This window comes from Triticum dicoccoides, chromosome 2A (assembly GCF_002162155.2).
Source record: "Triticum dicoccoides isolate Atlit2015 ecotype Zavitan chromosome 2A, WEW_v2.0, whole genome shotgun sequence".
NCBI classification, from domain to species: Eukaryota; Viridiplantae; Streptophyta; class Magnoliopsida; order Poales; family Poaceae; genus Triticum; species Triticum dicoccoides.
In genome coordinates this window covers 4,650,022-4,662,283 of record NC_041382.1, presented here as the reverse complement: position 1 = coordinate 4,662,283, position 12,262 = coordinate 4,650,022, and the positions used below count along the sequence as shown (strand labels likewise).

The 12,262-nt window shown below is 41.8% G+C and overlaps 2 protein-coding genes across 3 annotated transcripts in view; one reads left to right on the top strand and one right to left on the bottom strand.

Moving 5' to 3' along the window:
• LOC119352684 overlaps positions 1 to 6,240 on the top strand; it is a 6,849-nt gene extending 609 nt beyond the window's left edge. The window contains exons 2-8 of the mRNA XM_037619261.1: positions 766 to 907; positions 987 to 1,054; positions 1,571 to 1,978; positions 2,118 to 3,179; positions 4,019 to 4,231; positions 5,200 to 5,388; positions 5,829 to 6,240. Of these exons, the coding sequence (XP_037475158.1) occupies positions 766 to 907; positions 987 to 1,054; positions 1,571 to 1,978; positions 2,118 to 3,179; positions 4,019 to 4,231; positions 5,200 to 5,388; positions 5,829 to 5,882 (2,136 nt within the window). The 3' untranslated portion in view covers positions 5,883 to 6,240. The remainder of the gene's footprint in view (positions 1 to 765; positions 908 to 986; positions 1,055 to 1,570; positions 1,979 to 2,117; positions 3,180 to 4,018; positions 4,232 to 5,199; positions 5,389 to 5,828) is intronic.
• A 1,847-nt stretch (positions 6,241 to 8,087) lies between these two features.
• Positions 8,088 to 12,035, bottom strand: LOC119352683. 2 transcript variants are annotated; one of them, XM_037619260.1, is made up of 4 exons: positions 11,831 to 12,035; positions 11,288 to 11,377; positions 8,524 to 9,673; positions 8,088 to 8,441 (listed from the first exon to the last, which is right to left on the bottom strand). In XM_037619260.1, exon 3 carries the CDS (start codon positions 9,665 to 9,667, stop codon positions 8,540 to 8,542), a length of 1,128 nt encoding a protein of 375 aa, XP_037475157.1. In that variant the 5' UTR covers positions 9,668 to 9,673; positions 11,288 to 11,377; positions 11,831 to 12,035; the 3' UTR covers positions 8,088 to 8,441; positions 8,524 to 8,539. The 2 variants fall into 2 exon arrangements, with proteins under 2 accessions (XP_037475157.1, XP_037475156.1); XM_037619259.1 differs by having other exon boundaries at positions 8,524 to 9,668.
• Positions 12,036 to 12,262: the final 227 nt, after the last annotated feature.

Here is a 12,262-nt window from a genome sequence, read left to right as displayed (position 1 = left end):
GTTCTCGCCACGCGGCCGCCTTTTTTTTTCTTTCTTTCCTTTTATGTCTGTACATATTTCCAATCCAATCCAATGCGTCCGGCCGGCGGTTCCCTCCGCCACGCCTCCGAATCCGTCCGTCCGTCCTAGGGTTCCCTGCCAGGCGCGGATTGTTTTTTTTCCCCGGCTTAAGTCCCCCCGCACTGTGTGCGCGTGCTGATCGAGACGGCCGGGCGACGGCCGCCGGGAATGCGTGCGGCCAAGAAAGACTCCAATGTTCGTCTTCCGGCGGGGCGAGATTTTGTTCGCGGCAGTGTGGATCGATTCACTCACTGACTGACCCACTGGCTGGATGGATGGCTGATGGTCTTTATCGGTACTAGACTAGAATATTTGCCCCGTGTCTGTCAGGGTTTGGTCTTATTAAAAACTTCCATCTACCTAGGGGGTGGATGGATAGATGGCTGATGCCCCCTTTATGACTGAATGTGGCATCTCATGAGATCCACCTAATGACCAGGTGTGGTGATGATGGCTAGGAAAACAAACTAGAAGCAGTGGCATGTCATATGTGTCAAGTTATGCGCATGCACACGACCGTCAGGGATTTTTTTTTTACAAGTATAAATGATCCAAGGATATGTATGTAGCTGTTGTGACATGCTTGGTACTTCACCCTTGCGTTGGCCATTTGCAGCACTTCACAAACGAGCCACGACTTTAATACTGTTATCCAATGATACATACATCACTTCTTGCAGTTACTAACTCGCATTTGTTTGGCAGATGAAGGAAGCCTTTGATCCACCCGCCTCGGCGGCTGCAGCAACGCCAGAAGCAGATAACGGAGGAGCCTCCGTCTTCACGAGGAAAAACATTTGGAGTGATGCGGCTGCCGAGGGAGACGACGATTCCTTGCCTTGGCCGTGTATGTGTCCTGCTGATCTGATTAAGTCTTTTTGGGTCTTGGTTCTTATTTTGCTGTCAATTCCTTCCTCATCGTGCAGGGGATGGTGTGAAAAGTGAAGAGGATGCTGATTTTCTTTCTCATGCAAACAGGGCTTTGTCGTTTCTGGTATGAGTGTATACCCTTTGTTGTTTACTCGTACAGTTTTACAGCACTGTCTATGTTATAATGAAAAAAGATGAATCAAACACTACCTCTTTATAATTTGGGTTCTATTTTTCTGAACTAAAAATATTTGCTACAGTCCAACTGACTAGATAAATATGTTGAATCTTTGATTACTCAAGCATAACACGCCCAGGGACATTGTATTTATTACCAAGATGATTTGACATTTCAGCTTGTTGTCTGTGTGATATGAACACTTGGTTTAATTCAGGGGCGGAATATGCATTTACATTCTCATGGGTCTTTTAAGTGCGAGATGTTGCTGCATTTTATGCATGTGCTCAGATGGACCATTGTTTAACATGGCAAAATGAATATAACTATTGTTCACTTGTTCGACAAGTATGTGCAAAGTAAAGTACGTTTTAATGAAGCCATGCACTTTGTGGATAACATGCTCTATATTACATTTGATGGTTATGTCTACCGAGATTCAAACAACTCCTCCCTTCTCAGGATTATGAAGCAGAGTCTTCGGAGTGCAAGTATGCTACTGACATTGGGTCACATGTATATCCCAAGGAAGCAATGTCACCACAAAGTGAATATGATAGGCAGCGGCCTTACCTTCCTTTATCGAGCTGTTCTTGGGATTCTTCTTCATCACTGGAAGCGATGTCAGGCAATCGAGATGCATCAGGTCATGTAATGGCAAAAGGCGGAACCAAAAGTGATATCTTTGCGCCAAGGCATGATTATCTTACGTCGGGTCCTACTACTGGTCCTCACATGAGAAGATCGTATACTGAAACAGCTAAAGTTGATTGTAGCTTCGATTGTCACTCAGAGCATCACTACAAAGGATTGGATCGATTTACTCCCTTCGCAAACTGCAATGGTCAATCTATTGAATGCCGCAGCGAGGTATATCTTTGGACCATTAGTTGCACTGGAAAGAAAAGATTGCATGCATATATTGTTGTGTATCTGACATATGTAGTAAACAGTCAAAACCTTTTTGTGTATAGATATATCCCTTGTTGACGAATTCTCATTGATGCAGATAGTTGATATGCCCAGAGGGGGCTGCTGTGTTGACGAGGCTACTTCGTTTTCAAGTCGATGGTGCTTCGAAAATGGGGGCCGGGGCTCTTCACTACCTGGAGGGCTGACATATGGCGATGAGATCCCTTCTCTGTCTAGTCGGAGGTGTAATGGCAGTGGGGTGCTTTCACGCTCAAGCCAATGGCATTATGGTGCTGAAATTTCCTCGCTCTCAAGTAGGCAAGGTTATGGTGATGAAATCCCTTCTCTGTCTAATCAGAAGTTTAATGGCATTTCACGCTCAAATCATTGGAACTACAGTGCTGAAATCCCCTCGCTCTCACGTAGACAGAGTTATCGTGATGAGATCCCTTCTCTGTCTTCTCAAAAGTCTAATGGCATTTCATACCCAAGACAGTGGCAGCAGTATGGTGCAGACATCCCCTCGTTCTCAACTAGACAAGGTTATGGTGAGGAGGTTCCAACAATGTCTCACCATTGGCGCTACCGAGATAAGATACCTTTGTATTCTGGTCAGAGGTGCCATGATGCCGAGGCACGTCGATTATCAAGCTACCAGCAAGGTCCTTTTCGTGGGAACAGGCAGCCAAGAGACAGTTTTGCCCATGGTATTGTTAGTAATCAGCAAGTCAAGATGACTGCAACCAGACATACTGGCACAAGACCACGGGTGTCTAACAGAGTTGTAAACAGCACTAGCAACTACAGAAATGGCAGGAGGGATAACCCACCGAGAAATTCTGAGGAAATAAGGGACCAAGTTTGTGGTCCCCGTGCAAGCAAAGTGAATAACACATCAACACCGACTGCGAAGAAAGATATCTTGAGCCCATTGGTCCGTAGAGACCAATTTAACAAATCAGACTTTTCAATTCAGTATGAACAGGCCAAGTTCTTCATGATAAAGTCATATAGTGAAGATGATATTCATAAAGGTATCAAATACAATGTTTGGGCAAGTACACCAAATGGGAACAGTAAGCTGGATACCGCTTTCCATGATGCCCAGATTTTAATGAAGGAAAAGGGTACAAAATGTCCTGTCTTCCTCTTGTTTTCGGTGAGTAATATTTAAAGGCCCTTCTTCTAATTGTTTATCATTTTCCACTTCAGAGCAGCAAAAGCATTTAAGTGCCCTGGTATCACATAACTTATATGTTCAACTGAGATAATCAAGCAAGACTAGTAGTTAATGATAGCCTATTTCATTATTAAGATTTACTTCCTGTGTAAACAATTATAAGACGCTTTTTGTAGGCTAGTTTAGCCTACAAAAACGTCTTATATTTTGGTTCGGAGGTAATACTTACTAGTGTGATGTTTATATGCATTCTACCCTTTGTTTTGTTTGTTCAGTAGGCTTATTATATCAAATATGTGCTGTATTTCCTTTTCCTGAAGTCAAATTTCCCTGAAATGTGCCCTCCGCAAGCTTGCCCATCAGATTGGGGGCTCCTTTGATTCAAAGGATTTTCATAGAAATTTTGGAGGATTAGAATCCTAGGAATTTTTCCTATGTTGGTTCTTTGATTCATAGGATTGAATCCTATATGATTTTTTCCTAAGGATTTCTAGCATCCACTCAAACCTCTGAAAGAATCCTTTGTTTTTCCTATGATGCAATCAAACAAACCAAAACCCTGTAGGGTTGAGATGAGCATGACATTCTAATCGTATGTTTTTCATATTCCTGTGTTTTTAGAATCCTGCAAATCAAAGAGGCCCTGAGCAATGATTTTATCCAAAGCAGATGCATTTAATTCACTGATGCTCCTCACTATTTTTGAATGAAACAATGAAATATATTGTTCGTTGTAATGATGCTACTGTACGAACTGGTTTTTTCTTTTTCTTTTTTGAGACAGGTGTTTCAGCCTTTCATTGTATTCTCTGTTTCAGGTTAATACCAGTGGGCAGTTTGTAGGATTGGCTGAGATGTTAGGTCCTGTTGATTTCAAGAAGACCATGGACTTCTGGCAACAAAATAAATGGAATGGCTTTTTCCCTGTTGTCTGGCACATTGTAAAGGACATTCCGAATAGGCTCTTCAAACATATCACTCTAGAAAATAATGACAACAGACCTGTTACATTCAGCAGGGACACTCAAGAGGTACCATGATTCGCCTTTCTTGTTCTGCACCGTAAAAAATTTCGGAAGAAATAATTGTTCAAGAAAAAGTTGCTACTTTGGGAGGTTTCAGAGTAGCAGGTTTATGTAAATTCCTCCTGTGAACAAAGGTGCTCCTATGTGATTATCAGTATATTACTTGGATCCATCTAACATGCTACTAGTTGCATAGCGCTAACACTACTGCCTTTCCTTTGTCACTTACACGGCCACTTCTCTCTTTCCTGACTTTGTGTTTCTTCTAAAAAATAACACGAGCGATTTTCTAGTGCAGGTATAGTAAAGTAGCAGAATCCTAGTAGAACTACATGGATCTATTTTGTTTTCTTTTGCTAGATTGAAATGTTATCTCTTATGCCGTGCATCCATTTAACATTCTATTTGAACTACTCAGTATGTCAAGTACTGTTGTGTTCAACACAACAAGCATATCAAAATGAGATCAATATTGCATATGTATTGGCATGTTGGCGATAAATGATAAAGTTAGTTCTTAACTGCAAAGAATGTGCAGCCGAGTAGCAACTAATATTCATATGTGCAGCTGAGTAGCGACTAATATTCAGTCAGGAGATGCAACTATGGAGTTTGGACAAATAATTTTAGTTCAACCTCTCACCTACGACCTTTCCAACTTAAAAAGTGTCTGCAAGTTTAAAAAGGGTAAAATATCGAAATCCACTGATAATTCCTGATAACTCATCACACCATACACCAGAGACGCCTTGGATATTGGTGCAGTGCCGCAGTGGAGATTAGTAGCAATCTAGCTGCAAACAATTGCACATGGGAACGCGTGCAGTTTACTGCTTTCTTATGTTTGTATTTGTCGATAAATCGACTAATATCAAGTTTATTTCTCATCATATGCTTTGTTGCAACTTAACTTCAGGTTCTCATTGTCCATATTTTCTCTTCTTTTCATCTTATCCTTTATTTCTTCTATGTAGATTGGCCTTCCCCAGGGTCTGGAAGTGTTGAAAATTTTCAAGGCTTATCGCCATGGAACATCAATTCTGGATGACTTTGACTTCTATGAAGAAAAGGAAAACACTCGCTGTGCACGCAAGGGAATAAATGCAGACTCGTTACATGAAGCCAGACTATCATACTTTGGAACAGATGACTTGAAATCAATGGTATGCACATCTTTTTTCTTTACAGTAGTGTGGTAAGCTACTACTCAGTAATACTTGTATGAGTGGAGACATTGAAAGAGTAATATTTTGTTGTCCTGTTATTTGAAGAGAACCATGGGCATTTTGTGAATGTTTTGACTGTAGCTGTTCTTCAGATGTACTCCCTCCGTACCAGAATAAGTGTCTCACTTATTTTGGGGCGGAGGGAGTATGTAGCAACCGGCAAATATCTAAAAAAACGATATAGAACCCATGAACATGCACATATATTCCCTAAGAGTGGTTTTTATTTAATTGCTGTCAGTCAATATTCAGAAAGTTCAGGCTTATGCTGTTGTCAGCACCATCAATTCTAGTTGCTGCCGTGGTTAACAGTGAATCCTGCAGCTGCATTGCATTGTCATGCCATATTTCCTGACCATGCCTGTTTCTGTGTGCAGGGAGACATCGAGGCGAACATGGAGAGCCTGAACCTCCACGAGCCTTGGGACTAATCCGGATGGTTCTTCACCATGTCGCAAAAAAATTAACGAGCCATTGACGCGGTCGAACGAGAAACGTTTGATCCGGCGAGTGGGCGCTACTACACAAGTTAACCTGAAATATGCTATAGAATGTTTGTACTTTGTATGGACCATATATAGTTTGCCGGTAAACACATACCATATATATCTAGTTTCCGTCGTCGGGGTAAGATAGTTTTACAAATCGGTACAACAATCTTATGGTGACTGCCATGTGTGTCCGTTTGGTTGGTTGTATGTGGCTGATGGAATATTTTGGTTGACAAGAAGGATTGAACCAGCAAATGATATCTAAGGCTGCACGTAGCATGCCTGTTAGGGTTTATCATTTTCTGTGAGCTTATTTTCCTTGCCATGTTTGCTAAAGGGAAAATATACGTAGTACCCAGCAAATAATTCATAGAAGAGTGCGTGAAATTTTGCAAATAAGAACAATTTATGATGAATTGTCAAGCTAAAGGGATCAAATATATTACTGACCATGCTTTGGTATATAGGCAAAACTTGCCATGTGTTAACATATCATCAATTTAACCAATGGTTTGTCTATTATATTGTATAAAAGGTATATAATTGAATTCATATTTGAAGGAAGTATTTGATGGTGTACTGGTTATTAATATATATTTCAATTGTTTTTGTCAAACTAATGGTCTAAAAATACGGCTGGGTCTTCTGTTCTGACAGGAAGGGAGTATCTAAAATATTTGAAGTTCTAGACTCCTTCAAGTTTGACAAGTCTATAGAAAAAATTAGTGAAACTAATTTGGTGTTGTAGATGTTTGTATATTTTTCTATTAACATGATTAAATTTAAAGAAGTTTAACTTATGATAAAACTAAAACTTTAAATATTTTGGAAGGAGGGATTAAATATTCTGCAACATAGGAAGTATATGTTAGAGCCTTATTTGGCCCATTTTTAAAACGTGCTTCCATCTTTGGCCCCAAAAAATAAATTCTTCCCTATTTGGTCCTACCAGTTGCTTGTTTCCTATGACATTTCCGTCCATTTTTGCCACTACCAATGTTAAATGTGATGTGAAAAACCATTTTACCCTTAGTGCACTATGTGACATACTAACACATACTGGCACAAAGTGAAATTAGTTGCACATATTTCAAATGTAAGTGTTAAATAGGGAACAAAATTACTAGTAGTGTCAAATTGGGAAGAAATATTTTTCTATAGGCCAAATAGGGAAGCACATTTTTTAAAAAGGTCAACTAAGGCGGAGTATCTACTCCCGAGCTCAAATGCTCTCTAATGAACAATAAAATCAAAAAAAAAATCAAAGAATCTGAACTTTTTTGGTGCAAACTTTGACTAGTGTTTTGTGTGCTTGCAAAAATTTATCATAAGATGACATTTTTCGATGTCGTTGTAAAGAAAACAAAATCGACACTCCAAAAATGCTATTTTTGAAAGCATTTTAGAGTGCTCCTTTTTTTTGCCAAGACTTCCACGAATGTGTTTTTTGTTGAAGTTTGCACCAACAAAATTATATAAGTTCTAATTTTTTTCCCTATAATTTACTGTTCATCCCGAGCTCAGGTAGGAAAAGGACTTCCGCAAGTAGAGGCCGGAGCAAGGTCAACCTCTATTTTCCAAATAGGCAAAATAACAGAACAGGCAGGGAAAGTCATCTTCTGTTCCCGAGCTCAAATATGAACAGTAAAATTAGAAAGGAAAAAAGAGAAAACATTCAAGAAATCCTGATTTTTTTTGTGCAAACATTGACAAAAGTTTTACGTGCCCACGAAATTTCATCTTGAAAAGACATTAATAGAAGTCATGGCAAAAAAAACAACACTCCAAAATGCTTTCAAAAATAACACTTTTGGAGCATCAATTTGTTTTCTTTGCCATGACTTCCAAGAAAGTGATTTCAAGATGAAATTTCATGAGCACGTAAAACTTTTGTCAATGTTTTCACCAAAAAAATTCAGATTATTTATTTATTTATTTTTGATTTTTTCCCCCGATTTTAGATCGAGCTCATTTGAGCTTGAGCTAAAAAACTCCACTTCCGGCAGTCAGAGCATAATCCTGCAAGGGTTCCAATAGAATGAAAAGGGACAACCATCAGCCAACAACACTAGGCACTCCAAAGATTTGTGACAGGAGCATATGGAGCGCGATAACCGGAACAGATAGAACAACCAGCATAACACATAAAACCATCAGGGCCAAATGCAATCCCTACCAGCTTCAATTGAACAAAGATACCAAGTGCAAAAGAGTACATGCACGAATTCGGTAAATGGTACTAGCTTCCAACACTATATATACAATAGATACGGATATAGGTAACACGCCGAGCAAACAACGCGAGGTGCATCAAGAGCAGCTTCGGTCACAACAGCGAGCGAGCACACGTTCCAGCATATGCCCTGAGGATGGTCATGCCTTGTGCGGCCAACCATCCAACCCTTTAAACGCGACACGGTTGACCTGGATCTTCCAGCGCAAGGATCCGTGCCGCACTTTAGGCATTTGACTGAAGCAGCATGTCACCTAGCGCCTCGGCTGGCATGGCAAAAGATCACGCAAGGGGTCATCGCTAATTCATGGGGTAAAGAACTTCACGGTGGGTGAAGGATTTAGTTACCATGGTCGCCCACGCGTCAGCGCCGCTCCTCCGACCTTGACCTCACGAACCTCCTGCGAGTCCTGGGCCTCTGAACCTCCTCGTCTAGGCTATCCTCATCCTCATCATCGTCGTCGTCGTCGTATTGGAGGCCTAGCAAGTTCTCTCCCCACAGGTAGCGGCGCCTCTGCCTTCTCAGGGCCCTTGATGAGGCTCTTGGCTCGTCTCCTGATCTCAGCGGACCACTGTTCATCATATGGAATAGAAAGAACGTTGTCAACAGAGACCCGCTTCGCTCACTTGGCCCACCGTCTTCACACTCATCTGCACTTGGCCCACCTTCAATGACGTAATCTCCAAGCACAACTGACCCAGGCATAGCCGACCTGATTGCGCTCATTATGTCACCATACTCTCGCTGGTTCTCCAGGCGGTGCCACGCGCGGCGCCTTGATGGGTCCACATCAGCAGGCCTGGTAGTGGGGTGCACCCTCCTGGCATGTCTACGGAGCGCACCATAGGTACCAGAAAATGCGCATGCTTCCCGCGAGCAGCTTCTTGGCTTCTCATCCAGGTACTGTCTGGCATCTTTGATGATCTCCCAGCCCTTCACAGCACCCCTACACAGTGGGCACATCAATTCGTTTGAGTTGGATGCCTCAGCTGACTCGACTTGCCCAGTCACTTGTCCCATAAGAGCTTCCAATGTTACTGGACCTTGATTATAGTTAGTTCCTTCTTGTTGTCCAGATACGGCTGCAGGGCTACGGATGACATGTTCATGACTGAGATTTTCACGGAATTCAGGTACATCGATTAACAGCCTGGGGCTCCCTCTACTGGGACCGAGATGGGATCTCTGTGAAGCACTTTGGTTACTTGTATCTCCAGGCAAGGAAGAGCTTGGCTGTGATGAACTGTCCATGCGGTTCACTTTCATTTTCCTGAATCTGTCTAGGCAATTTGAGTGTCTGTAGCTTGTATCACATATGTAGGATCTGCATCCTTTGTCATGAGAACTGCACAACAGAAGTACAGCATTGTGAGGATGGTCCATGCAAATTGGACACCGAGCATCATCCCATTCCTTGTGCAGTGCAGCCATCTCGGCATCTGCGCTTGGCATCCTGAACAACTTCTTCTCTGGATTTGGCATCTTGGACATGCTGTTCTGGGACCAATTAGAAGAACATAACTAGTCAATTTAACATCGAAACATATCTAGGAATGATTACATCTTTACTGAGTCTAATTATTCGAGATATATACACAAGTATCAGAAAATGTTGAAATCAGAAAGGCAGCCAAAGGGGAAAAAGAACTTATGTTAACCAGCTTCAACAGTGAAGGTACGAAATTGATTTATATGTTTTCTGCTCATCCAAGTTATCAATAAACTAACAAGTTTGAGCTTCAGTCAATGCAATCCAAGTTATATATAAAATTTACATACAGTTAAGATTTCAATCAATTAAGATAATTAATTTGCACCTTGCAGATATTGAATCTAACTATCCAATTGATTCATATGTTCAACCAACAGCGATCATATTACACTAACCAGAGCGGTAAAATCAACTCTTAACAAGAACTGATGAGATTAATACAAGAGACTAGATGATTTGATATATCCTAGCCCCCTGTTACGTCCAAGACCTGTATAATTAGGTGCTCCGGTTCAATATATGTCCTAGTCTGATGAAGTGGCAGCACAAACTACATGTGCAAAAGCACTGAAAGGTGTAATTGCAATCATGTTATTTGAACTTATTTATCCTCGTTTTAGTAACTCATCGTATGATCTTCAATCAAATAAGTAAAGGAAACGGTTGATAAGATTCCGTTCACCTTAAAATACTATTACCTCCGTCCCGAATTAGTTGTCTCAGATTTGTCTAGATACGGATGCATCTAAAAAGTGTCTAGATACATCCGTATCTAGACAAATCTGAGACAACTAATTCGGGACGGAGGGAGTAGTAGTAATTAGTAAATTATAAAATATATCATCAGAAAGTTATAAAAGTTATCCATGTCCAATACTAGGACAAACGATGTAGATAATTTTAACTATATACAGCATGTTTACCTTAAAAAACATAAACAACAGTTTTCCTTTGCCGAAGTAACATAACAATATTCTTTATATTACATTGCAATAGTGAATGGAACATTACATCTTTCACCAGCGGCATACAGAAATTGATTGAAATGATAACGGCTGAGACCCATGCCACAGTTCACACAACAATGTCAGAATTCTCAACAAACATGTTTCCCTAATCACCCACACACCAATGCTAGCTTTCTCAACAGACTCATATCATTCGTACTAAGACTAGTAAGTACTCCCTCTGTAAACTAATATAAGAGCGTTTAGATCACTAAAATAGTGTTCTAAACACTCTTATATTAGTTTACGGAGGGAGTACTATCTCCTATATTCACATCAAGCACAGCCTCTATGATGTACCGTCACCTGCTTAAAACATTTGACGCAGTGGAACAGATCAAGGGGCTGAAGTGCCGGTAAAATGATTCAAGACATACGATAAATGTGTAGCATCATTGCAAAACTATCCCTAGTGATATCCAATCACATTATGCAGCACGACGTGATCCTTTGCATCCACTGGAACAAGCTAGTTGAGACCTATGATGCATTCTCACTTCAAAATAGCAGCAATCATGATCGAAGCTGTGCTCATAGCATTACCGAATTCACCCAAGTGCAGTTGGACAAGCACAACAACTGCATACAATTCATTCATTTCAAAGTTCTCACCTGAGCTCAACCTTGAAGAACACCCAGACAGGCAATCCGGCTCTCCGAAACCTTCGCGGAAAGCGCTCAACTCAGACTTCGGCGCCGGTCCTGCATTCGCATCGCACAATGAAAAAGGTTTGTCATCCATGGTTACAGACGCTCGAAAAAACCCAAATCTCGCATGGCTTCCCCACTAATCGGCACGCATTTTCTTTGAGTTAATGCCCCCCTTCTAAAGTGTCAGATTTATTTTCTTCAACTTGCAGCATGTGACTGCACATCAGGTTGCTTCGTTTACCACTTTTAGCAAGCACATGGAGATGATCCAACAACAACAAGAGCAGCCCCGATCTATCTCCATGGAACCCTAACACCTCAATAACCCCCGCCCCATGCTACCCAAAAATCCCCAACCTTATCCCGAGGAGAACGAGGCGGCGATTCCAAGGCCATGGAGGCCGCGGAATCGCCCAGATCCATGGGCAGATCTGGACGCCGTGCGTCGATTTGCGCCGGTTTAGTTTGGGATTAAGCAACCGCCGGACAGCCAAGGGGCCATACCTCAAATAGTAACCGCCCGTGGCTGCGGGCGGAGACGGCGGTGGGGGATAGGACGGGGCCGGCGACGCGGGTGAGGGGCCGGCGGCGAGGCTAGGCCACGCCGCGGCGGCCGGATTGGATTGGATTGGAGGCTTGGGTAGGTCAGGACTCAGGACGACTCTGGTGAGGGGAAGAGGAAGAGGAGTGAAAGGCCCCGTCTTTCCTTTGCTCCGGAGACGGCGGTTTTTGTTCTATGCGAAAAGCTACGATTTTTATCTTTGAACCCTTCGAAAAGTTCCAACTTTGTATGTCATCTCTGTTTGGGTGGATGGATGGATGGATGTGGATGGATTGCATTGAAAAAAGGCCCTCGTGAATGCGTACAAGTTTGTATATGTGCTGTGCACCTCTGTAGTTGATGTGGGTTTATGGAAAAGGGGAAAATAACGAGGG

Excerpts from the sequence above, each read along its gene's own strand:
- LOC119352683 (XM_037619260.1), bottom strand. The coding sequence starts at position 9,667 with ATGTCCAAGATGCCAAATCCAGAGAAGAAGTTGTTCAGGATGCCAAGC.